Genomic DNA, 27,738 nt, shown 5'->3' with positions numbered 1-27,738 from the left:
ATAAAATGTTTGATTCATTCTGTACAGTTGTTGGTCTGATGAAGGGGTGAACACCCCGAAACCTCACTTATTTATATGGAATAAAACACTTTTTATATTACCTGTATCAAGTCCAGTGAGTGCTTGTGTTATAACTTGGATATTTGAACTTTCTATAGCACCCAGGCAGAATTTAAATTTACTGTTTGTGGGAGTGCACTTATTTCAGTGGATTATATATATATGTAATAAAACACTTTTTATTTCACCTGTATCAAGTCCAGTGAGTGCTTGTGTTATAACTTGGATATATATATATATATATATATATATATATATATATATATAAATAAATAAAAATATACATACAGTATGTACATTGGAACCCTTTGCAGTCAAATACCTGAAAACATGAAAAAGCATTTTTATTCAATATTAATATTTAACAATGAGTTTAACTGTGTATGTACTGTATATATATATATATATATATATATATATATATATATATATATATATATCTCAAGTCCAGTGAGTGCTTGTGTTATAACTGGTCTGAGGAAGGAGTCTGTGGACTCCGAAACGTTACCACAATAAAATAAAATAAGTTTTATGCTTAAATCCAACGAGTGCAGTCCTATTTTGAAAAGACTGTGAATATTACTAACCTGGCACCCTGGTTGATGACTGGAGGAGATTGAGAGTGCAGATACACATGGAGGATATATATATATATATATATATATATATACACATATTTAGACATGTCTATGCATATATATATATACATATAGAGATAGATATTTGTTATACATCGCTATCACTGATTGATTTGTTATGCAAAGCTATTACTGTTTAATTTGTTATGCAGAGCTACCATTTGTTATACTGCACTACCGCTGTTTGATTTGTTATACAGCATTACTGCTGTTTGATTTGTTATACAGCACTACCGCTGTTTTACTTGCTATACTGCACTAACGCTGTTTGATTTCTTATACAGCACTACCGCTGTTTGATTTATTATACTGCACTACCGCTGTTTGAATTCTTATACAGCACTACCGCTGTTTGATTTATTATACTGCACTACCGCTGTTTGATTTCTTATACAGCACTACCGCTGTTTGATTTGTTATGCAGAGCTACCGCTGTTTGATTTGTTATACAGCACTACCGCTGTTTTAGTTGTTATACAGCACTACCCTTGTTTGATTTGTTATGGAGATCTACCACTGTTTGACACTGAGTGACATTGAGCCACACAACACAGCAGGGCTCTGCAGATCCTTAGCAGTACTTCTACTATAGAGGTGCAAGGTCTCTAGTATTAAAATTACATAATCTAATGAATAAGAACATGTCATTGTACCACTATAATGCCCCTTTAACACCACCAATTTGCTTTTATAAAGAAGAAAAATAATTGTTATGTTGAATATTATACAAGTCCCTACTGATACTAGATTCACATAAATTGTTACATTTATGGACTGATTCATGGGCTGCAAGTGTGTTGAATGTTTAATTTTTTAGGTCATACCATTTTAGAAAATCCCACCTGCATTCCTTACTTTTTTATCTTCTACAATCTCAGCTATTTTAATTTATAAAAAACAGACATGCTAAGTGGTAAGCTTTTTTTCACTTACAAGGAAGTTGCCTTAGAGCAGTGTTTCTCAGCTACAGTCCTCAAATACCCCTAATACGCCAGATGTTCATGATATCTTAACTAGAGCCCAGGTGAAATGATCTGGTGAACTGGTGATCGGGTGATCAGTAACTATGGTTTCAAACCTGCTCTCTGCCATCAGCTGCTCTAGTCAAGATATCATGAAAATCTGGCCTGTTGAGAAACACTGCCTTAGAGAACCATTCATCGCTTTACACCATTGATTCTCAACGCAATCCTCAAGTACCCCCAACAGGCCAGGTTCTCATTATAGCTGAACTAGAGCACAAGTGAAATAATCAGCTGATCAGTAACCATGGTTACTAGCCTGCTCTCACCCATCAGCTGATTATTTCACCTGTGATCTAGTTCAGCTATAATGAAAACCTGGCATGTTAAGGGTAACATTGGTCTACACTACTAGTTTTCAAACCTGTCCTCAGGCCTCCTAACAGGACAGATTTTGAGCATATCTGAACTAGAGCTCAGGTGAAATAATCAGCTGATTAGTAAACATGGTAATTTTACCTGTTCTCATCTAGGGTAATCCTGAAATTCTGGCTTGTTAGGGAGGCCTGATGACAGGTTTGAAAATCAGTGGTTTACACACATGAGATGTTCAAGTTATATCTAAAAGAGGGAATTTCATCTCTCCCTTTATTTTTTAGTGAAAGGGATTCCTCAGAACTGAGAAAAAAATATATATTTCATGCTTCTGTGGCACATTAGTTATTTAAAGGGACAGTGTACTGTAAAATGTTCTCCCCTTTATTGTGTCACCAATGATCCCTTTTACCAGGAGTATATTCATTATTTTAATAGCTGATTTTTTTATCTTGTAACTGCCACATACACTAAAAATGTAAATACTGGTGAAAGGGCTAAGCAAAAAAGAAGTATCAGAAGAAACCAACCTCCCAGGAGAGATAGGGGAGAGCAAGACAGAGACCAGCACCTTTTAAAGGGTGTTCCTGCAGTAGAAGTGCTGCTCAGGTAATAGAGCATGTAATTGTGTTACTATTATGGCCCTTTAAGGCAGGAAACTATGTAATATGCTCACTACCATTTCATTACATTTGTGTAGTGTTTAATACTTTTCCATTCTATAAGAAAATTCTAACTACGTATATATATATATATAAAAATATATATAGTAACAGACTTACCTGCATGCCAATCCCAATCATATCATCACTCACACCGCGCAGTTCATCTTCTAGGATTTCATTATCCAGAGGGAAACAGCTTTCTGTGTATCCAGACTTTTTTTCCTCTGGGGAATCCTCCTTTTCTGGTTTCTCAATATCTGAAAGACTGAGCTCTTGATTTGTATCAGGGCTATCCAAAAATGAAAATGTGTCCTGGACTTCTAGCGATAATCGATATGTCTCTATGTTTGAAGTCGCTTCTTCTTTTGCATCTGTTTGTGTATCTGTAACATTCAAAATAATCTTTATTTTTTTCACTATATTTTCTTTGCATATCTGTATTTTTATTTATTTTTTTATAGCTGGGTCTAGTAGAACATGGTGGAACAGGTATTGGCAGTTGGCGAGCAATCCTATGATACCAGACTTGTACCAACATGGCCAGTATTTTTACATTTCAGGTTAATTTAGAATTTAAAGGCCCATTCAATACAGTAGAATTGCATAATGAAAAAGTGCATAATAAAAAAGACAATACAATAACACTTTCAAATAAGCAGTAAAAAAAATTTTCTGACAAATGTGACAGCCATCTGCCAATCACAGAATAGTATACATATACCCAGTGAACTTGTGTACATGCTCAGTAGGAACTGGTGTCTCAGAAAGTGTGCATATAGAAAGACTATGCAAAATGAGATAATGGAAGTAAATTGAAAATTCCCTTAAAACTTCATGCTTTGCCTGTATCATGAAAATTTAGTTTTGACTAAAAACAAAGCCCCTGTAATTGTGAAACGTGTTCTGAGTGTGTTGGAGTCTAATTATAAACAAATGGTCATTTAAAATCAGTACTAGCAACTTTAGTTTTTGAGTTATGCTTCATAATTATTTATGCAAATTTATGCTAATGAATAATACCACCATTTTGTTAGAGAAAGGTGGCATTGGCAATCATATACCAGCCTAAATAAGGTTTTATATGGAAATTAAATAAAGATTGTTAATGCTTTAAAGGGACAGTAAAGTCAAAATTAAACTTTCATGATTCAGATAGAGCTTGCGATTTTAAACAAATTTCCAATTTACTTCCGTTATCAAATTTGCTTCGTTCTCTTGGTATCTTTTTTAAAGAGTAAAACTATGCAGGCCCATAAGAGCTCAGTAGTATGCACATGTCATTAGTACTCTATGGCAGCAGCGTTTTGCAACATTATTTGTAGCTTTGTCATATAATGTTGCAAAGCCCTGCTGATACCAATAGGAACAAAGCAAATTTGACAACAGAACCAAATTGGAAATTTGTTTAAAATCGCATTCACTATCTGAATCATGAAAGTTTAATTTTGACTTTACTGTCGCTTTAAGCTTTTAGTTCTATGTTTTTGAAAAACTGATTTGTCTAAATAAAACCTGTTTCTGTGGGAGTTTTTCTTGTCAGTCAGTGAGCAGTAGAGTCCATGAACTCTCAATCATGCACTTCATACAGATAAAATCCAAATACAGCAGCACCACTACAAATCAACATCTATTTTATTCCATGGAGCAATGTTACAAAGACAACATACACATGAATAATCTATTGCTTCATGGAAAAAATAAGGAGATTTTGACATCTAGCTGCTCTGCTGTGTTTTGTCTGTATATTGGGGATTGTGCAGTGACCCTAACAGCTCATACGCTTCTTTATAGTACAGGTGTGGGACTTTTCTAGTTCTGTGAAATAATGCACTTCCTCCTTCATCTATTACTTTACTTTAAAGGGAGAGTCCTCTCAATTTTTATTTTTAAAAAAGATAGCTAATCCCTTCCTATTCCCCAGTTTTGCACAGAAAACATGCGGCTAGATTTAGAGTTTTGTCGGTAACGACCCGAAAAGCTAACGCTGGCTTGTTTCTGGCCGCACCATAAAAAAAACTCTGGTATTGAGAGTCCACATAAAGGCTGCGTTAGGCTCCAAAAAAGGAGCGTAGAGCATATTTAACGCAACTTCAACTCTCAATACCAGAGTTGCTTACGCAAGCGGCCAGCCTCAAAAACGTGCTCGTGCACGATTCCCCCATAGGAAACAATGGGGCTGTTTGAGCTGAAAAAAAACCTAACACCTGCAAAAAAGCCGCGTTCAGCTCCTAACGCAGCACCATTGTTTGCTATGGGGAAACACTTCCTACGTCTGCACCTAACACTCTAACATGTACCCCGAGTCTAAACACCACTAACCTTACACTTAAGGTAGGAATATTCTGATTGGCTGATGGAATCAGCCAATCAGAATCAAGTTCAATCCGATTGGCTGATCCAATCAGTCAATCAGATTGAACTTGATTCTGATTGGCTGATGGAATCAGCCAATCAGAATATTCCTACCTTAATTCCGATTGGCTGATAGAATCCTATCAGCCAATCGGAATTCGAGGGACGCCATCTTGGATGACGTCATTTAAAGGAACCGTCATTCGTCGTTCAGTCGTCGGCCAGGATGGATGTTCCGCGTCGGAGGTCTTCAGGATCCTGCCGCTCCGCTCCGGATGGATGACTATAGAAGATCCCGCTTGGATGAAGACTTCAATCGGATGGAAGACCTCTTCTGCCCCGCTTGGATGAAGACTTCTACCGGATGGAGGACCTCTTCTTGCTCCGCTTGGATCAAGACTTCGGACCCTCTTCTGGACCGATCGCTGAACCCGGTGAGGTGAAGTCAAGGTAGGGAGATCTTCAGGGGCTTAGTGTTAGGTTTATTTAAGGGGGGTTTGGGTTAGATTAGGGGTATGTGGGTGGTGGGTTGTAATGTTGGGGGGGGGTATTGTATGTTTTTTTTTACAGGCAAAAGAGCTGAACTTCTTGGGGCATGCCCCGCAAAGGGCCCTGTTCAGGGCTGGTAAGGTAAAAGAGCTTTGAACTTTAGTAATCTAGAATAGGGTAGGGCATTTTTTTATTTTGGGGGGCTTTGTTATTTTATTAGGGGGCTTAGAGTAGGTGTAATTAGTTTAAAATTGTTGTAATATTTTTCTTATGTTTGTAAATATTTTTTTATTTTTTGTAACTTAGTTCTTTTTTATTTTTTGTACTTTAGTTAGTTTATTTCATTGTAGTTATTTGTAGGTATTGTATTTAATTTATTTATTGATAGTGTAGTGTTAGGTTTAATTGTAGGTAATTGTAGGTATTTTATTTAATTAATTTATTGATAGTGTAGTGTTAGGTTTAATTGTAACTTAGGTTAGGATTTATTTTACAGGTAAATTTGTAATTATTTTAACTATTTTAGCTATTAAATAGTTCTTAACTATTTAATAGCTATTGTACCTGGTTAAAATAAATACAAAGTTACCTGTAAAATAAATATTAATCCTAAAATAGCTATAATATAATTATAATTTATGTTGTAGCTATATTAGGATTTATTTTACAGGTAAGTATTTAGCTTTAAATAGGAATAATTTATTTAATAAGAGTTAATTAATTTCGTTAGATGTAAAATGTATTTAACTTAGGGGGGTGTTAGGGTTAGGGTTAGACTTAGCTTTAGGGGTTAATACATTTATTAGAATAGCGGCGAGATTCGGTCGGCAGATTAGGGGTTAATAATTGAAGTTAGGTGTCGGCGATGTTAGGGAGGGCAGGTTAGGGGTTAATAAATATCAGCTATAATGTAGCTGGCGGCGGCGTGCGGACGGCAGATTAGGGGTTAATAAGTGTAGGTAGCTGGCGGCGACGTTGTGGGGGGCAAATTAGGGGTTAATTATTATCTTTGCGGTCGGCAGATTAGGGGTTAATTATTGTAGGTAGGTGGCGGCGACGTTGTGGGGGGCAGGTTAGGGGTTAATAAATATAATATAGGGGTCGGCGATGTTAGGGCAGCAGATTAGGGGTACATAGGGATAATGTAGCTGGCGGCGGCGTGCGGACGGCAGATTAGGGGTTAATAAGTGTAGGTAGCTGGCGGCGACGTTGTGGGGGGCAAATTAGGGGTTAATAAATATAATATAGAGGTCGGCGGTGTTAGGGGCAGCAGATTAGGGGTACATAAGGATAACGTAGGTGGCGGTCGGCAGATTAGGGGTTAAAAAAATTTAATAAAGTTGCGGCGATGTGGGGGGACCTCAGTTTAGGGGTACATAGGTAGTTTATGGGTGTTAGTGTACTTTAGAGTACAGTAGTTAAGAGCTTTATGAACCGGCGTTAGCCCAGAAAGCTCTTAACTACTGACTTTTTTCTGCGACTGGAGTTTTGTCGTTAGATTTCTAACGCTCACTTCAGACACGACTCTAAATACGGGAGTTAGAAAAATCCCATTGAAAAGATAGGATACGCAATTGACGTAAGGGGATCTGCGGTATGGAAAAGTCGCGGCTGAAAAGTGAGCGTTAGACCCTATTTTGAGTGACTCCAAATACCGGAGGTAGCCTAAAACCAGCGTTACGAGCCTCTAACGCTGGTTTTCACGGCTACCGCCAAACTCCAAATCTAGGCCATGGTTATTTAAATACACCTTTTATCTCTGTGATCACCTTGTATCTAATCCTCTTCTAACAGCCCCCTGATCACATGACTTTTTATTTGTTATCTATTGACTTGCATTTAAAGGGACAATAAACCCAATTTTTTTTTTTCATGATTCAGGTAGAGAATACAATTTTAAACAGCATTCCAATTTACTTCTATTATCTAATTTGCTTCATTCTTTAGATATCCTTTGTTGTAGAAATAGCAATGCACATTGGTGATCCAATCAAACAAGGCTTCTATGTGCAACCACCAATCAGCGGCTACTGAGCCTATCTAGATATGCTGTTCAGCAAGGGATATCAAGAGAATAAAGCAATTTAGATAATAGAAGTAAATTAGAAAGTTTTTTTAAAATTGCATGTTGTTTCTAAATCATGAAAGAAAAAATGTGGGTTTTAATGTCCCTTTAAGCCAATTAGTGCAGTGTCATCCACAAGCCATGGGCGTGAGCACAATGTTATCTATATGGCTCACATGAACTAGAACTCCCCTATTGTGAATAGCTAATAAAAAATCATGTGATACGAGGTTGTATTTAGTGGCTTAGAAACAGGCAGACATTTTGAGGTTTAAAGGTTATAAAGTATATTAATATAACAATTTTGGTTGTGCAAAGCTGGGAAATGGGTAAACAAAGGCATTATCGATCTTTTTAAACAATAACAATTTTGTGTTGACTGTCATCACATGTGGGATCAAAGTCCAGTCCACTAGGAGTAGGCAAAACACCCAAGATAATAGAGCTTTTAATCTCTTCCACTTTCCCATGGTCCCTCAATCAATGTTTGGCCTCCAGCAAAGAGTGATGATGAAACTTGAAGGGCTGATCTTCACATTGTTTGACAGGCTTTCTCTACCAATTTGAGACCATCTCCTCCTCAGAAAACCCACAAACAGGGCACAGGAGTAAGCAGGAGTTCAGCCAGGCAGCTAAAAAAAAAATCCCCAGTGCCAACAGCCTCCTAGGTAAAATGTGGGCATGTACGCCAATCCCTTGGTCTACAGTGTGCTACCCCTTAGTTAAACCTTACAATTCTTCTTTGCAACATTGCTTTCACTGCCTCGGATTGGCCCATCTACTAGAAGCAGCCTTCTGAAGCTAAGGTGAACATGACAGATGAAGGTGCTGACAGGTAAGTAACATGCACCTTCATAGCCCGCAAGCTATTAAGCATGGTCATGTATACATGTTTTACATAGCCTGGGGACATAATCACATGCACCTTTTAATATTACATACAGTTTTAGGCACTTTTGGGCCCTTTTACAACAATTTTCAAAACTGAGGTACTGTTTTTTTTTAAATTTGCTGCTGTCAACTTTAACAGACACCGGAGCACCAGTCCTCATCTGCAGCAGGGTCTCAAAGGATCAGGGGGGCTATTTAGACCTGTTGGGAGCTAAATTTTACTTTTTGTACTAAAAGTGCTTTGGAGACCTCAGGGGTTAATTTTTCATGGGTTAAATATTGCACCTTCACTCTCATTCCCCTCACTGACTGGTGACCATCATGCTGAGATGCACAGAATTTTCTTTGGAAATTAGGAGTGATGAGTACCCTTTATTTCAAGAGTTTTGCTTAAATATGGTATAATTTTAACACTTTGTTATATTAAACTGTCATTTTTTTTACATTTTACTTACATTTTTTTTCCTTTTTAAACACTTTGTGCACATTTTACTGTGTTCAACTTAGGGGGTTAACCCTTTCTGTGCCTCTTGTACTGTTTTTCTGTGCAGTTATCTACTTGTAGATACTTGCCTGTCCTTACAATATATTATATACTATGGAGCAGCTCACTTCTTAGGACATCATCCTGACCTCTTGGAAGGGCACTCTACTGACAATTAAACTCCTTCACAACAATGTTTACTATGTTAGAATGTGTTGGTGTCTCCCCCAGGCAGTTATGTCGCGTATGTGCTGAGTCTATGAGGCCGAATTATCAAATGTCTGTCGGACCTGATCTGACAGTGCAGATGAGATCCGACAGACATCGCTGAATGCGGAGAGCAATACGCTCTTCATATTCAGCATTGCACCAGCAGCTCCCAAGAGCTGCTGGCACCACGCCACCCCCTGCAGACTCGCGGCCAACGGGCTGCCAGCAGGGAGGGGCCAATCAACCCGATCGTACTTGGTCGGGTTTAATTGTGGCGATTCCTGTCCGCCTCATGAGAGCAGACGGACAGGGTTATGGAGCAGTGGTCTTTAGACAGCTGCTCTATTATAACTTGTGTTTCTGGCAAGTCTGAAGACTCGCAAGAAACACGGGCCCACAAGCTCCATACGGAGCTTGATAAATGGGCCTCTATGTCTAATGTTTGACATTGCTATGCAGCACTGCATTTGCAGCGGGGTGCTCATGGATTTACTACCCATTAGGTTTATCCCCAGGACAGCTCAACTGACCTAATCCCTAATTTGAAGCAATATATCCACCCTGCAATTTTAGAACAGATGACTGTCATTCCTCCACCAGTTAAATGCAAACACACGCAACAGGCTGAAGAGAACTCTTCACAGGCTTTAGGCTCATCAGGAATATCCCTAAAAAGTAACCTGTTTAGGTACCTTGTATAATCCATGAGGATTATTCAGAAACACAGGGCCTCCCTGCTGATGAAATAGCAGAAGTATACATTTATTTCAGGTTGGCATACACACATGCTCTCTTGTGGGAAGTTGTAATAGCAAGTTGAGATTCCTCCAACTACAGATAAACGATCTGTTAAAAAGATTGATAAGTTATTTAAAACAGCTCCAAAAAAAGCCCTCTACTTTCCCTGGACTGGATGTTATTTCAACAGTCACTGGAGTTATAGGAGCTTTTCTGCCACAGGACATAAAAGCCAAGGGCAGGGCTAAGTCCATTGGGCATTTTCACTCTTTTCTTTATGGCCTCCAATAATTTATTTAAGACAGCTCCAAAAAAGCCCTCTACTTTCCCTGGACTGGATGTTATTGCAACAGTCACTGGAGGTATAGGATCTTTCCTGCCACAGGACATAAAAGCCAAGGGCATTTTCTCTCTTTTCTTTATGGCCTCCAATCCAGACAAAGTTCTGGTTAGGGCAGATTGAGACTTTTCCAGGAAGGGCCCTTATTTAGTTAACATAATTTCCCAGGGTTATCGCATAGGCTTTCAGTTTCACCAGTTTCTTTCAAAGCCATAGCTTTCTTGGCATGTGTATCTGACCTAGAAGCTATAGGAGTGATTACTCTGGTCCAATTAGCTGAACAGAATCAAGGGTTCTGTTCCAACCTTATCATTGTTCCAAAGAAAGTAGGGACTTTCAGACCCATTTTGGATCTCAAAACTCTGAACACTTTCTGAAACTTCCAACTTTCAAAATGGAGACAATTTGCACTATAGTTTCTTTAGTGCAGGATGGTCAATTTATGTCTAACATAGATTTAAAAGATGCCTATTTCCATATTCATAGGGATCATACTAAATTCCTCAAATTTGCAGTGTGTCCCTTTGGTCTGGCAATATCAACGAGAATCTTTACAAAGCTTCTTGGAGCTCTTTTGTCAATATTGAGAGTTCAGGGGCTTGTGCTAATTCTTTTCCTAAACAACTTTCTGGTTCAGGCAACCTTTGTACAGATGACAAAGGAACATACAAGCAAAGTTCATCCATTACTTTTTATTCACAGAAAATCAGCCTTGCCAAAGAACTATTTAATTCCTCAAACCAGGGTTTCATTTATGAGTTTACTAATAGATTGAGCTTTAAAGAAACTCTCTCTCATGGATTTATGCAGACTAAAGCTGCAGAAGGTGTGTACTCATCACCACTTAATTTCTCTTCCTACTGTCCTTAAATGTAGTAGTAGAAGGTCTTATGGTAGCAGCTTCAGATGGTATACCTTTTGCCAGATTCCATTTACGTCATCTACAACTGAAAATGTTGCAGCATTTAAATGGAGATTGCAAGGATCTGTCTCAGAAACTCTCTTTGGAATTCAAGACAAGGCAATTATTAAAATGGTGGCAAACTCACCAATATCTTTTTCAGTGGCCTCCTTTCTACGTCCAACTTGGGTGGTGATCAGCCTGTCTGGTTGAAGTGCAAATGTGGGTTTCCTGGAGAGCCCTTACTCAAAGCAACTTAGCAATGAAAGAAGGAGCATGTGTTCTGATTTGGGCAGAACACCATAATTACATGATTTCAGCAATCCACATCCTAGGTGTGGACAACTGGGAAGTGGACTTTCCTAGTCGCAATACCTTCACAAGGGTGAATGGTCCCAGAATCAGGAAGTATTCAGCTAGATTGGTAGTCACTGGAGCAAGCCAGACAAAAATCTCATGGCTTGATGCTTGAATCACAAGCTTCCCCAGTATTGTGTGAGATCTTGGAATTCACAGCCAACTCTCATAGATGCTTTAGAGATTCCCTGGTCATTCAATCTTATTTACATCTTTCCTCTTTTTGTGTTACTATCCAGGGTAATAGCCAGGATGAAACAAGAAAGGTCTTTTGTAATACTAATTGTTCTGGTATGACCTCTAACTTATTATGCAGATCTGATACAAAATATACCCAATCCACCACAAAGAAAAACATGGAGCGCTAGCGTATGTAAAACATAACCTTTATTGTGGTTATTTAAAATTAGGACATAGTCAATCAAAAAAGGGACAGAGATGGGATACCTCTGGCTGGCAAGCTTACGCGTTTCGGCAAAGCCGTAATCATAGCATACTATGCCAGCCACAGGTGTGCTTTATATACAAAATTAGAAACAACACCATTGGTTAAAAGGACATGTCATTTAAAACAACAATACGCCCAGAGAGATTTTTGCATTTAACCCCTTTTATCTCGGAGGTGAAAGAACAGATCTATCTTATATTACATTATGAGTATATATAGGTATTTTGGAGACATGTATGAGGTTATTCACAATAAATAAATCGTCTTTTTTAGATGTTAAATAAATAGTTATTTAGTTATGTTCGCTACCTTTAGATCACAGTCACAGTTAATCCTGTCATATCCATAGCCTATAGTAACGGCCTTCTATTAAAACAAATTTAAACTAGTCAAATTATACATCCGTTTCATAGTACAAATATGCATTATCATTACTTAAGTAACATCGTTCAATAATACATAAAATAAATACTTAACGCTCCTCATATCTGACTGACACACAACCTGAGATCATTATACTGACACTTTGTTCTTAAGTAATGATAATGCATATTTGTACTATGAAACGGATGTATAATTTGACTAGTTTAAATTTGTTTTAATAGAAGGCCGTTACTATAGGCTATGGATATGACGGGATTAACTGTGACTGTGATCTAAAGGTAGCGAACATAACTAAATATTTATTTAACATCTAAAAAAGACTATTTATTTATTGTGAATAACCTCATACATGTCTCCAAAATACCTATATATACTCATAATGTAATATAAGATAGATCTGTTCTTTCACCTCCGAGATAAAAGGGGTTAAATGCAAAAATCTCTCTGGGCGTATTGTTGTTTTAAATGACATGTCCTTTTAACCAATGGTGTTGTTTCTAATTTTGTATATAAAGCACACCTGTGGCTGGCATAGTATGCTATGATTTGCCGAAACGCGTAAGCTTGCCAGCCAGAGGTATCCCATCTCTGTCCCTTTTTTGATTGACTATGTCCTAATTTTAAATAACCACAATAAAGGTTATGTTTTACATACGCTAGCGCTCCATGTTTTTCTTTGTGGTGGATTTCCTTGCCCTGAGAGCGCTAGTGTCCCTGCATTGTATGCTGCAAATTATCCCCAGAGCATATGCTGAATACCACTACGCTGAACACTGAGCACAGAACGCTGAGATACCAGTGGAGCCCCATTATTGGTCCGTATAGAGAGGCGCAACAAAAGGCAGCCTGAGGATTGGAGGATACTGAGTGGAGGCGTCTGAAGTGATGGCGCACGTGGTACCTGTTTAGCTATCCGGTTGGAGGATCATCCGTTGTAACTTGGACACGCCCCCTGGTGGGCGCGGAAGCACGGTGCCTCTGGAAAAGTGCCGGGTAGCGGTGGACGAGATACAGAGATACAGATCGAGAAAAAGGTGTATATGACGCCGGCTCTACTTGGAAAGGATCCTGCTGTAAGTTTAAAGCTCCCCGGGTGGAAGACAGCAGAGGTGAGACTGTATATTTCTAATTATCTCTACTACATAAAGATTGAAATGTACACTTGCTCTGGGTACACTGCAGTTTTGGTTTACTGCGGTGCATGAAGGAAAAAAGTTTTCTTTGCAACATCTACTTTGTTCTTGTTTTTGTAACTGATCCTCTCATTTTGCTTTTGGTATTGTGTATCTATTAGCGCATCTGGGCAGCGCTCGAGAGGTCAGTTCCTAAACATGCAGGGGGACTCTAATATGGACAATGCTATGGTCTCTCAATATTTTTCACTATTACCGATAGAGACTGGAGGTGAACCAGATACAGAACTGTCCAGAATTTTCTCAACTGACAAAGCTTATTCCTCTTTAGGGGAACTTTTTGATGACATGGAAAAGCTTAAAATCAGAGAAATAAAGCTACAATGGGACATTTGGTCTATGAATAAGTATATTGAGTTGTGTATTGTCCCAAGAGGACTACGAATTAACAAGTATCCTACATTTGATACTAATGACTCTGAATTTATAAAAGCTTGGAACATGATACTAACAGAATGTTCTGTGAGATTAATGTTATTGCTCTGTGAATATAAAACAAAAATGCTGTCGTGTGTTAGAGATAACATATGTGAAATACAAACAGAACTCAATTCCAGAAAAAATGACATAGATTATGGTAGATTTGACATGGTTTTAAAGAATACCATTTTTGAGGTTAAGAAATCAGTGATTGACACTAAGCACAATAAATACATACGCGACCAGACAGACTATGACACAGACTCAGTTTATGTGTGGAACCGGACAAGACGAACTCAGGTTCGCAGACAACAGAACCGTAGTAGAGGGAGACGCAATAGGAGGGGTAGGAGACAAACCCAAGTGACCTTTTCCGACACTGAGGCAGAGTCAGGAGATAGTGCTAGTGGGGATGAGACTGCAGCACCGAGAGGTATTCTAAAAAATAGCCAGGTTGAGCCCACAAATGTTCATACAACAACACATATGAATACGATTTCTAATCAGAATAATGGACAAAGAGAGACAGGGAGTAAATATAAAGCCAGTGAACCAGCCAAGGTATTAACAGAACCCAGGGGCGGACAAGCTAAATCCACCAACTCAGATATTGGGCAAGAACATTTGCAACAGGTTTTTTCCTTGCCCCAGAGCAATCCAGACAGAGGGGGAAGGGGCAGAGGCCAACAGAAACCAGGATACAGGTTGAGGGAAACGAGGAATCAAACAAAATACAAATTACATGTGTTATAAACCTTTCAGATACTGTGTTAACAGATGCCCAGACACGTGTATTAAGTCTTGGTTTGGGCTTTGTACCAACCATGAATTTTAATCTCTTTCATACTATCATTGATGTGAATCGGTTAATCCGAAATGTAACATTAAAGGGTCATTTTTCAGGCAATGATACTTTGTCTATTTGTGAAGGGGAGGGTCCAAAATGGGTCACCACCAATCTAAATACTGATCTAAGTTTTCCCGAATCATGTGACTTGGTTTCACTAAACACTCTCATGCTGGAAAGCGAGGGACTTGAATCTTTGCAAACCACTAGCAAAGCAAGGAGCTTAAAACCTCCCTCTAAATTCTACCCAATACAAAGCAGGGGGAATGTAATTGAAAATTTCTATAAAAGAGTGGAGCGTGATCTTAAGCTTTTGGCTGACACTACTGGCCGAAATACTAAAAATAATTTGAATAGAATTGAAAGGGAAGCGTTGTCCTCCCTGGCCAGTAACCACGATCTGGTCATAAAAAATGCAGACAAGGGTGGTTCAGTGGTGGTAATGAATAGGGCGCAATATGTCAATGAGGCAATGCGCCAACTGGATGACAGACAATGCTATTCAGTTCTAACCACGAACCCTACAAGCCGGTTCAAGAGAGAACTTATGCACCTTTTAGATGATGGAATGGAAAATGGTTACATTGACCAGGACACTATGTCATATATATTTGTGGAACATCCGGTCACTCCAGTATTCCATCATCTACCTAAGGTGCATAAGTCCCTCACGGATGTGAAGGGACGACCTATAGTAAGTGGTATAGGGTCTCTCTTTGAACGCTTGTCTCAATGGCTGGACATGATTCTACATCCCTTTGTTGAAGCCCTCCCAAGCTATCTCAGGGACACCAAGCACCTAATGAATCTAATAAAAGATGTTGCATGGGTGGAAGATAATAACCAGTGGGTCACCATAGATGTCACAGCCCTCTATTCTTCCATTCCCCATTCAAAAGGATTGGAGGCCATGTCATTCTTCCTCAGGGGTTGGTCCTCCCTTACTGAAGGTTTTCAGAGATATGTACTACAAGTGGCTGAGTTCTTGTTAACTCATAACTTTTTTGAATTTGAGGGTGTGTTCTATCTCCAAAGATGTGGGACAGCTATGGGGGCGAAGTTTGCCCCCTCCTACGCCAACCTACTCATGGGTTGGTGGGAGCTGTCCCACATCTTTGGAGATAAGAACCCCCTCCGTGGTTGCATTACCTTTTACCGCCGCTTTATAGATGATCTAATCCTTATCTGGGAGGGCAGCTCTGATGATTTGGAAAAGTTTCTAGGGAAACTCAATGACAATGACATCGGTCTAAAATTTACAAGTGAAACTCAAAGGACCAAGATCAACTTTTTGGATGTAGTACTGAGTGGGACTCCTGATGGTCGGATTGAGACAAGCCTATATAGAAAGCCTATATCAGGCAACTCACTACTACATGCAACCCAAACATGTGCCGTATGCTATAGCCAAGGGACAACTCATAAGGGCCAAACGGAATTGTTCCGAGGCCAATGAGAGTGCCAACCAAATGATGGAAGTAAGAAAACGCTTATCTCAGAGAGGCTATCCTAAAAAGGTAATAAATAGGGCCCAAAAGGAGGTGGATAGAATGGACAGATGTGATTTGTTAAGGGACAAATCAAACCAGACAGATGGGAAGGCCCAGAAGGGAGTTACATTTGTCACTGAATACAGTGCACAGTATGAGGAAGTATGCAGAATCGTCAAATACCATTTTGGTATGCTAATAGCAGACGATAGACTGACACAATGTGTTAAAGAAGGGCTTAGATGCTCATACCGACGAAACAAGAGCTTAGGCAATATATTGTCCCCAACAGTCTTACCGAAGACTATCACCCAGGGGAGTGCCTGGCTCAGTTGTAAAGGCTCCTACAAATGTGGAAGCTCAAGATGTGGAGCATGTGATTATTTAACCATGTCAGAACACTTTACCTCGACTGTAACAGGGAAGACCTATGAGATTAATTTCTGTCTTAATTTCTGTCTCAATTGCACCTCTACCTTTGTCATCTACTGTGTAACTTGTACGGTATGTGGAAAACAGTACATCGGGCTCACCACTAGAGACATTAGAACAAGAATTATTGAACACTTGTCTACTATCAGGAGGGGCAAGGCAACTACCCCTGTGGTGCATCATTTTGCTCAGGTTCATAATAAGGACCTTACATGTTTTTCATGGCAACCAATAGATATGGTTCCTAAACCAAAAAGAGGAGGTGACCGTGGAGTAACTCTATCTAAGAGAGAAATGCTGTGGATCCTAAAAATGGATACAAGGTTACCAAAAGGCCTGAATTCAGAATTCGATCTTATAAACTATTGGGAATAATAACACCCGATCCCATCTTTTTCATAATATCTATAAAATTGTAAGATATTAAGTAACATCGTTCAATAATACATAAAATAAATACTTAACGCTCCTCATATCTGACTGACACACAACCTGAGATCATTATACTGACACTTTGTTCTTAAGTAATGATAATGCATATTTGTACTATGAAACGGATGTATAATTTGACTAGTTTAAATTTGTTTTAATAGAAGGCCGTTACTATAGGCTATGGATATGACGGGATTAACTGTGACTGTGATCTAAAGGTAGCGAACATAACTAAATAACTATTTATTTAACATCTAAAAAAGACGATTTATTTATTGTGAATAACCTCATACATGTCTCCAAAATACCTATATATACTCATAATGTAATATAAGATAGATCTGTTCTTTCACCTCCAAGATAAAAGGGGTTAAATGCAAAAATCTCTCTGGGCGTATTGTTGTTTTAAATGACATGTCCTTTTAACCAATGGTGTTGTTTCTAATTTTGTATATAAAGCACACCTGTGGCTGGCATAGTATGCTATGATTACGGCTTTGCCGAAACGCGTAAGCTTGCCAGCCAGAGGTATCCCATCTCTGTCCCTTTTTTGATTGACTATGTCCTAATTTTAAATAACCACAATAAAGGTTATGTTTTACATACGCTAGCGCTCCATGTTTTTCTTTGTGGTGGATTTCCTTGCCCTGAGAGCGCTAGTGTCCCTGCATTGTATGCTGCAAATTATCCCCAGAGCATATGCTGAATACCACTACGCTGAACACTGAGCACAGAACGCTGAGATACCAGTGGAGCCCCATTATTGGTCCGTATAGAGAGGCGCAACAAAAGGCAGCCTGAGGATTGGAGGATACTGAGTGGAGGCGTCTGAAGTGATGGCGCACGTGGTACCTGTTTAGCTATCCGGTTGGAGGATCATCCGTTGTAACTTGGACACGCCCCCTGGTGGGCGCGGAAGCACGGTGCCTCTGGAAAAGTGCCGGGTAGCGGTGGACGAGATACAGAGATACAGATCGAGAAAAAGGTGTATATGACGCCGGCTCTACTTGGAAAGGATCCTGCTGTAAGTTTAAAGCTCCCCGGGTGGAAGACAGCAGAGGTGAGACTGTATCTTTCTGATTATCTCTACTACATAAAGATTGAAATGTACACTTGCTCTGGGTACACTGCAGTTTTGGTTTGCTGCAGTGCATGAAGGAAAAAAGTTTTCTTTGCAACATCTACTTTGTTCTTGTTTTTGTAACTGATCCTCTCATTTTGCTTTTGGTATTGTGTACAAAATATACCCAAGCCAGCCTTGATGCCTTCCTCTCAGAAATGACCTTCTCTCTCAAGGTCTCTTTTTTCATCAAGACATCCAATCTGTAAATTTGTAATCTTTGCAATTTAGCGCCTAATTATGTCTCAACAGGATTTCTCTGATCAAATGATAGACACGTTGATTCAAGCCTGTTACCAGGTGCATTTATGACAAGACAAGGTGTGGAAGACTTTCCTTACATGGTATGAGAATAAGCATTACATTGGAACTCTTTTCAAACTCTTTTATCAGCCTGTTCCCTTAAAAGGTTAAATTTCAGTCTTGTTGGACTTGTATTACAAAATAAAAAACTAGGCTCCCTCACATTCAAGCCTTTGTTCAAACTTTGGTCAGACTAAGACCTGTTATCAGACCAGCTTCCCTGCAAAGGACAGTAAAGTAAGCATTAAAGATTTACAATTCAGATAGAACATGCAATTTTAAAACACTTTCCAATTTACTTATATTATCAATTTCACTTGTCATAAATGCACCTGGTAACAGGCTTGATCAGAGAAACCCCTTTGTGACATAATTAGGCGTTTCAATCGCAAAGCTTGCAAATTTACAGATTTGATGTCTGGTTGAAAAAATTGGCCTTGAAAGAGAGAAGGTCCTTCCTGGGAAGAAGGCATCAGTGCTGGCTTAGGGACATTTTGTATAAGATCTGCATGCTGAAATCATGCAATGATGGTATTCTGCCCAAGTCAGAACCTGTGCTAATTCTTTCATTGCTAAGTTGCTTTGAGTATGGTCTTTGTGATTGATATAAGCAGTGACATTATCTGATTGAAAGTTAACAGGGACCAAATTCCCTGTGCTCTCCGGGAACCACAGATTTGCACCCCAACCTGACATGCTGATCACCACCCAAGTTGGAAGGAGAAAGAAGACCCCTGTGGATGATGAGTACACGTCTGTTGCAGCTTGAGTCTACATACATCTGTGAGAGATAGTTGACTCTATTATGAAACTCATGAATGAAACCCTGGCTTAATGAATTAAAGAGCTCTTTGGGAAGTTGGTTTTCCAACTGTTAATACAAATGAACTGATTAACTTTGCTTGTATGTTCATTTGTCATCTAGACAGAGGTAGCCTAAACCAGAAAGTTGTTTAGGTAAGGAGTTACCACAATCTCCTGAGCTCTAAATACTGACAAAAGAGCTCCAAGAACCTTTGGGAAGATTTTTGTTGCCATCGCCAGACCAAAGGGAAGCACTGCAAATTTGAGGAATTTAGTATGATCCCTGTGAATAGGAATATGGAAATAGGCGTCTTTTTATGTTAGACATAAATTGACCATACTGCACTAAAGAAACTATAGTGCAAATTGTTTCCATTTGAAAGTTGGAAGTTTAAAAAATGTGTTCAGAGTTTTGAGATCCAAAAATGGTCTGAAAGTCCCTTCTTTCTTTGGAACGATGAAAAGGTTGGAATAAAACCCTTGATTCTGTTCAGCTAATTGAGCTTTCCTTCATAAAGTGGTATCTTCACATAACATTAATTTGGAAATTGTGGTTCTATCATTTTTTCCAGCTCCAAAAGAATGCTAAAGAAAGATTGTTTCACAACTTTGATGTGGTCAGGGCCTTGAAATGTTATCTTCAGGCCACAAAATAATTTAGAAATTGTTCTTCTTTATTTATTCATTCCTCTGGTGCCTGCAAGGGACAAAAAGTTACTGAAATGAGTTACTTTAGCAGGTTGGTTTAAAGCTTTGATTCCCAAAAGCATACTTGGCAGTGGGGAAGTCTCCCCATAGTGAAAAACTGCTCATTCTACTTTAGCAGTTGACACTTCTTGGGCTTTCAGGAATGAAGGTTACATTGCACAAATTTGTAAGGCAGCTAATTGGTACTCTTTGCATACTTTTAGCAAATTTTTGCCTATTTTGAAGCTGCTTTTGGTAAAAAAAAAAAAAAGTTCAGCAGGCTGCTGAGCCTGTTTAGTTCCATTTCTTGCCTTAACTGTTACCCTGCTCTATTTCATGGTGTTCTTGTGGACTTCACAGCTTGGGCGCAGGATCTCAAATGTGATGACTTGTGGACTCTCACAATCTTATGAAAGAAAACTAAATTTATGTTTACCTGATTAATTCATTTCTTTCATGATGGTGAGATCCCTGACACCCGCTCTTGTTTTTTTGTACAGTAACTGGCAGGAATAGTTCACCCTGCTTTATCGTTCATACTTTTCTAAATGTCTCCTTTCTCTGGGCCAGTTATCATGGGAAAGTGGTATTTTGCCTCCCCCAAGTGAACTGGAAAATTAATTTATTAGATTAGCATACATTTTGTTTTTATACAATACAAAACAGTGTTTAACTGCAGCTCTTTCACATAAATTATCTAAATATTTGAGTAGTATACCCCTTTAAATAAAATACTTACCACATGGTTCATCTTTATCATCATGTTCATACACCAGTGATTTAAATTGCTTCAATTCACATTTACTTTCTTCCCTGAAATTAGAGCTGTCTAAACTCTTAGGTGAAAAAGTGTAGTTCAGGCTTGGACATTCCATTCCTCTGGTTAATCGTGATAGGTTGGAGGTTATGTGCAAGGGAAGAGTAACAGAAAATGGTCCAGATATATGAACACCAACACATTTCTCTGCACGGTTTTGAGTGGATTTTGGTGATCTTCCTTGAGGTGTCTCAATTATAGAAGATCGTCCAGGTTTTGGAGTTGTTGGTTCAGACTTGGCTGTAGCTTCCTCTTCAGATTCTGGTTGGTTAGAATTCTTTGACTCTATTTGGGTGGATTTTCCATCGGATTTCAAAAATATGAAACTGCCGTCTTTAGCATCAAAACTCTCTCTTCTTTTTGCAGACTTTTTTCTGATCAGTATACTTGGTTCTAAATCAAGAAGAGAAAAGCTTTACATAGCATGCTTCATATATTAGTAGAACCTTAACAAAATCACATTTTCAAATACAAAAAAAAAAACAGTTAAAAGGTCAGTGTACTCAGGCTCTTTAAAAAGGGCTATCTTTTTCATAATTTCCACCACGTATGATTTCTGTTGACTTATTTTGTTTACATAGTTTTTCTTTAGCCAGTACTAGGTGATGTTTCAACAGGAAACTAGCTAATTCATATGGCAAAATAAAGTTAAAGTAGCTATTTGTTAACAATGCAATGCACTCTAGCAGGTAAAATAGATAACTGGAAATACATTAAATAAGATAACGTTTTACAGTACATATACAGTACTACATCCCTTTAACTTGTAGCTGTTGTTTGTTTTCCTTTATATAGGAACTGCATATTTTACTATTAGTTGTTATGAGGACTTACCATCAGCTGTATAAGGGTCGGAGCTAAGAGAATCCATGCTTTTAGCTGGTCGTAGGCTCATTTTAGCCAATGATTCGTCTATAATAATATAATAAACAAATAAAAAATCTAAATAAAAGTAGAATAAGAAATATAAAAAGTGTTGACAGACTATCTAAAAGAAACTTTGTGCCCTTTCTGTTTTTTTTTTTGTTTTTTTTAAATATAAATGAGAACCAATGTCATATAGTCCATTATTTTAGAATGTAGTGCAAAAGCTTCAACCTAAAATAATTTTGTTTGGCCTTTCTAAGGATAGGATTCCAATCAATTAGAACCATGGCTGTTGAATTTGTAATGTATGTGATAAATCTAGAACATATGGATTGAATACATTTTGAATGGGTAAAAAAGCTATAAGAAACAAAAAGCAGCTTTTTTAAGAAGCCAAAAAAAGCATTTTGATAAAATATGTATAACATTCAAATACTTAATGTGATAATGAATGATATTCATACTTTATTAATGCATATTTTTCTGAATCATTCACAGTTTTGAAGGGATTTTCTAATACATAATGCCTGAGGTCCCTGAGTGGGAGTTTTCCTGTGGGTTAATCCATCTCAAGTAGTTACATTTATTTGTTATGCTTAGATTACATCTTGTCATTTCTCAAAGCACATGAATAATGTAGTCTTTTACCCAGATTTCTACTACCCTAGCTCTGTAACCAATTAGCATTTGAAAAACGCATGCAAAGTGCTTCTAATTGATAGAAATATACCCCTTGATTTGAAATGTTTTGACACTTTTTAACAGAAATACTGTAATTTTGTGATGACACTGTAAGAATGAAATTAAAGTCCAATCTACCTTTTTCACTTTGTTTGCTTGATTTGCGCTTAGAATCATTATTGGATCTTCCAAGGTTGAATATTGATTTCCATTTCTTTGCCTTTACAGAGCCTTTCCTTCTGTGAACAGTATAACGAACATAAAATAATTTAATGTTTTTTTCCCTAAACTACTACTATTTTTTTTAATAACATTAGCCTGTTGTTTTGAAATGCCATTATTTTCTAAACTAACGTTTTACCCTCATTAGGCAACAACAAGTCCTTTTCACTTATCTTTATCCCTTCAAGTTACTCGCTCCCCTAAAAACTTAACTATGGAGCCAACAAAGTATAAAAAGTACAGTTTGACCCTTTTGAAGGTTTGATGATGATTTTACCCATAATGGTTGTATACATGATATGTATATTAGATATGTGCATTTGTTTTTGGAAAAATCAAAGAAAACACCGAAAATAGCATTTCCGTTATATTCTTTGCTTTACCCAAAATTAATATGTCCAAAGAAAAGAAGAAAAGAAAAAAAAAAGAAAAAAAAAAGAAAGATGCTTTATTTTCTTTTAAAATGTTGCCTTCCCTTTTTGGTGGTGTATGCTGTTTTTATGATGCAAGCAGGCAAGGAAGGGGCAGCAGAATAGATTGACAATTGCTCTCAGTCTGTCAATTTTAAGCCTGTGATGTTTTCTAGCGAACCAGCATTCTATTTTTTTTTTTTATATGTTTATTTATTTTTCCATCAGTATCAATATAACTGTAACAGAGCTCATTTGCTCATATTTTGCACCACGCAGGGTAAGAAAGAAAATTTTTTCCAATCATGTATACAGAAATAAAAAGATAAATATCTAGCATTTATGCCTACATAATAACCAGGTTCCGTGCCCATTACCTTATGGACATCACACAGTAAATAAACATTATAAGTAGGCTAAAAAAAAAAAAAGGGAAGAAAAAAAAACCAAAATGCTGTGTTGCGTCTAAATACAATTATTACATTTTGTTCTCATTAACCAGATCGGAAAAAGGAGAAAGAGAGAAAGAAAAACAACAACAAAAAAAAAAAAAAAAAAAGAGAAAAAAAAAGAAGGGAACAGAAAAAAAAGAAAAAAGCCACCTCCTCCTCCACCACACCACGTAAAGGTGTCTTATAATCTAAGGGTCCCCCAATTTTTCAAAGCCAGGATACTGGAAATAGTTCTCTTAATATCAGACCTTCAAAGTAGTCTGTTTTGTGGAATGCCTTAGTAAGTATATATTGCATGGGAAGCGGATATGTCTGGATAATATTTTCCCATTTATTGAAAAAGCGTTGGGTTGGTTTATTGTGTAGGTTTGACACATTATATTGTTCGAATATGATCTGTTGTCTCACTGCTTCTAGGAAAATCTTAAAAGGTATTGTTCTGGTCTGCTTCCAATTTCTTAGAGTTAAATTCCGACCTATAAGTATAATAGTATTGACCAAATCATAGTTCTGGGCTGTTATGTTTAGAAAAAAAATGTTTATAGGTTCCAGGACTAAATGTTCAGGGCAAAATTTATTTAGCCAAAAGTTAACCTTCTGCCAAAATTGCCTTATTTTGGGGCATAACCAGAAACAATGCATCAGATCAGCCCTAGGCATTGAGCATTTGTGGCATATTCCCGAGCTTTCTGAAGACCATGCTGCCAATCTTTTTGGCGAAATATAAGCATTGTTAAGTAATTTTAGAAAAGATTCGTGCCAAGAGGAACGGAGGGGGGCTTTAATCAGCCATTGGATACCCTTCTTAATGTGATCCCCGTTAAGTTCTGGGAAATGTTTTGCCCAATAAACTATATATTGTTCATTATTTAATTGACCTTGCTTTGCCAATAAAATTTTGTATAATAATGATATTGAGTGCTTTCCTTGCTTGTATATATTGATATAGTCTCCAATTTGTTTAAAACCTACTGGCCAATTCCCTAACTTAGCTTTCTTGTTAGCAAAGTGGCGTAGCTGAAGATATGCGAAAAAGCTCTCCTTCTTGGGGAGATCAAATTCTCTAACAATACTCTCAAAGGTTCTTAAATTAAACCTTTGGTCATAGACTTGTAGAAATTTGTCAAATCCTTTATCCACCCATTCTTTAAATACCTGATAGTCGCATCCGGCTATAAACTCGGGGTTCCCTCTGATCGGAAGATAGGGGGAAATAGAAAAATTAATTTTAAGATATTTACATGTCATTTGCCATGCTTTAATCACGTTGTATATACTGATAAACCTTTTGGTACTGTCTGGGAGTTCTATAAGAGTGCAATGTAAAATTGCTTTACATGCAAACGGATATATTAAGCTCTCTTCCAGAATTAAGTTAGTTAGTCCCTCGGTTGACAGAAGCCAATCCACCGCATTCCGTGCCAAGATGGCCATGTTATATAATCTAATGTTCGGGAAAGCTAGCCCCCCATGTTCCCTCAGTTGTGACAATTTTTTAATGGCTATCATGTGTCGCGACTTGCTCCAAAGAAATTTAGCACATAATTGATTAAATATTTTAATGTCTTTTACCTTAATGAATAATGGTAAATTATTCATAGTATAAATTATCTGAGGGAATAGGATAGATTTAATCATAGCTATTTTAGCAGACAAGGAAATAGGGAGTAGTGCCCATCTTTGCAACTTGCTTTTAAGTCGTGAAAAGAAGGGCGTAAAGTTAAGTCTATACCAACAATTAGGATCTTTATGTAACATGATTCCTAGATATCTAATCTGCGTGACCTCTCTTAGCTCATATTGTGTCTTGCTATCCATGTTTTTGTATATCCATAGAATCTCTGATTTAAGCGTATTGACTTTATAGCCCGAAATACTACTAAATAAATCTAATGCCTTGAACGCAGTAGGGATATTTCTATGTGTTTGTTGGAAATAGAGAAGTAGATCATCGGCATATAAGGCAAGCACAAACTTCTGAGATCCAATCTTTATTCCCTCCAATTCTTGTCTGAGATAAATTGCTAGTGGCTCAATGGCCACATTAAATAGGAGGGGTGATAAGGGACACCCCTGGCGCGTTCCCTTCTCTAATCTGAAAAAATCTGATTGAATATTGTTAACCAGTATCGAAGAGATGGGGTAGTTGTATATGGCTTTAATTAATTAAATCAATTTACCTGAGAAGCCAAACTTTTCAAGGGAAGTATACAAATGTTCCCATATTATAGAGTCAAATGCCTTCTCCGCGTCGACCACAACCATAGCAAGATCATCATGATACGCTGGTTTTTCCTTATGCAATTTGTTCCAAAAATATTCTATTAGCATATATGTTTTACGAATGTTTTTTGTAGGTGATCTATCATATATAAAACCGGCCTGATCTTGATGTATCATTTTACATAGTATTTCCTTCAAACGATTTGCAATTATTACTGTTAATAGTTTATAGTCTGTATTCAACAGAGAGATAGGTCTGTATGACCCTGGATCTGATAAGATTTTGTCTTTTTTTGGGATAAGGGTTATGATCGACGCGGAGAAAAATCGAGACATTATTTTCCCATCTATGAAATATGAATTAAATAAACAAGTCAGTATGGGTGCTATATCTGTCTTCAACATTCTATAGAACTCCGCGGGTATTTGATCAGGCCCGGGAGCTTTTCCAAGTTTAGAATCTTCAATTGCTTTTATGACTTCGGCTAACGATATGGGATCGTTTATTGACTTAGCTTGCTCTGGTGTAATCTGTGGACACTCAATCTTATCCCAGAATATCTTACTTGCTTCTGTGTCTATAATTTTGGCAGCATATATGTTCTTATAATAATCTAGGAAAACCTTACTAATATCATTCGTTTGGGTGAAGTTCTGACCTCCCCAGCTAATATTCCCGATCACATTCTTCTGGTTCCTGGCTTTGTCTAGCCTAGCCAAATATTTAACAGATTTCCCATAACGTCCGCCATAAATGGCGCTCATTCTAGCTTCCTGCTGTATATTTTTTGCAGCCATAAATAAATCTCTTTCTTGGCGTGCACTATGATACTTATCCCAGTACTTTTTTAGTGGATTATTTATATAGTTTTGATATGCCCTCGAGACCGTTTTTGTCAATTGATTTTCCCGAGCCCTAATCTTTTTTTTTTTGCTGACCATGTATAGTTTGATCTCCCCTCTTAGAAAGGCCTTTGCTGCCTCCCAAAACACCTCATATTTATTCGCATAACCTTGATTATTTATACAATACTCACGCCACTTGCTCTTTATCCACATTTGAAATGCATAATCATTTATCATATACTTTGGAAAATAAAAATTATTTCCTTTGATCCCCTGGTTTTCTCTATTCCCTACTGATAACGTTAATATGGCATGGTCCGATAATATGATTTCACCGATTTCTGCACTCACATCATCTCTCAAAAGAGCATTGGAAATTAAGAAAAAATCAATACGGGAGAAGGATCTGTGCGCATGTGACTCGCAGGTAAAGCTTTTGCCCGCAGGGTGGTGGATACGCCATATGTCGTGAAGTTTTAATTCCTTGCATATTTGGAAAAACAGTCTAGAATTCTGTATTGACCTGCCCCTCTGCTTATAAGGGAATCTATCCAATAAAGGTATTGGGGTTAGATTGAAGTCACCCGCTAGTATTACATTGGGTGATTCATGCAGAATTAATCTTGCAATTATATCATTCCAAAACAATTGGTCTGAGGTGTTAGGGCCATAAACATTGCACAGTACATATTTTACATTAAAAATTTCTATGTTAAGGATAATCCATCTATTATTAACATCTAGTTGTATATCATGAATTCTATATTCCAGATCCTTGCTAATTAAGAAAGCAACCCCTCTTTTCCTCCCGGCACAATCTGATGCTATAACTTGTCCAACCCATTTGCACTTAAGTTTCTGAGCTTCAATACTTTTGAGGTGTGTTTCCTGCACCCATGCTATATCAGGATTCAGTTTGGCAAGATGCTTAATCACTAACTTCCTCTTTTTAGGTGACGTGATCCCACCTATGTTCCATGAAACGAACTTAATCATCCTCATCTTATTTGTCTGAGTGTATTAGTACCCCTCTAATACGCAATTTAAACTTTGTATATGTTTGGAGGAGGAGGAGGGTGGTAGAGAGTGCAAGAGAAAGAGAGGCAGAGAAGAGGCAAGCGAGAGAGAACAAA

The 27,738-nt window shown here is 37.8% G+C and overlaps 1 protein-coding gene across 1 annotated transcript in view; it reads right to left on the bottom strand.

Annotated features, from left to right (window-relative positions):
- Positions 1–27,738, bottom strand: part of ARHGAP30 (Rho GTPase activating protein 30) — a 209,171-nt gene that overhangs the window by 43,938 nt on the left and 137,495 nt on the right. Inside the window, exons 8-11 of the mRNA XM_053703002.1 lie at positions 22,591–22,691; positions 21,739–21,816; positions 20,827–21,297; positions 2,818–3,083 (exon numbers count right to left, since the gene is read on the bottom strand). Of these exons, the coding sequence (XP_053558977.1) occupies positions 2,818–3,083; positions 20,827–21,297; positions 21,739–21,816; positions 22,591–22,691 (916 nt within the window). The remainder of the gene's footprint in view (positions 1–2,817; positions 3,084–20,826; positions 21,298–21,738; positions 21,817–22,590; positions 22,692–27,738) is intronic.

The sequence above is a fragment of the Bombina bombina genome, chromosome 1 (assembly GCF_027579735.1).
Source record: "Bombina bombina isolate aBomBom1 chromosome 1, aBomBom1.pri, whole genome shotgun sequence".
Lineage (NCBI taxonomy): Eukaryota > Metazoa > Chordata > Amphibia > Anura > Bombinatoridae > Bombina > Bombina bombina.
This window is presented reverse-complemented; position numbering and strand designations above follow the sequence as displayed.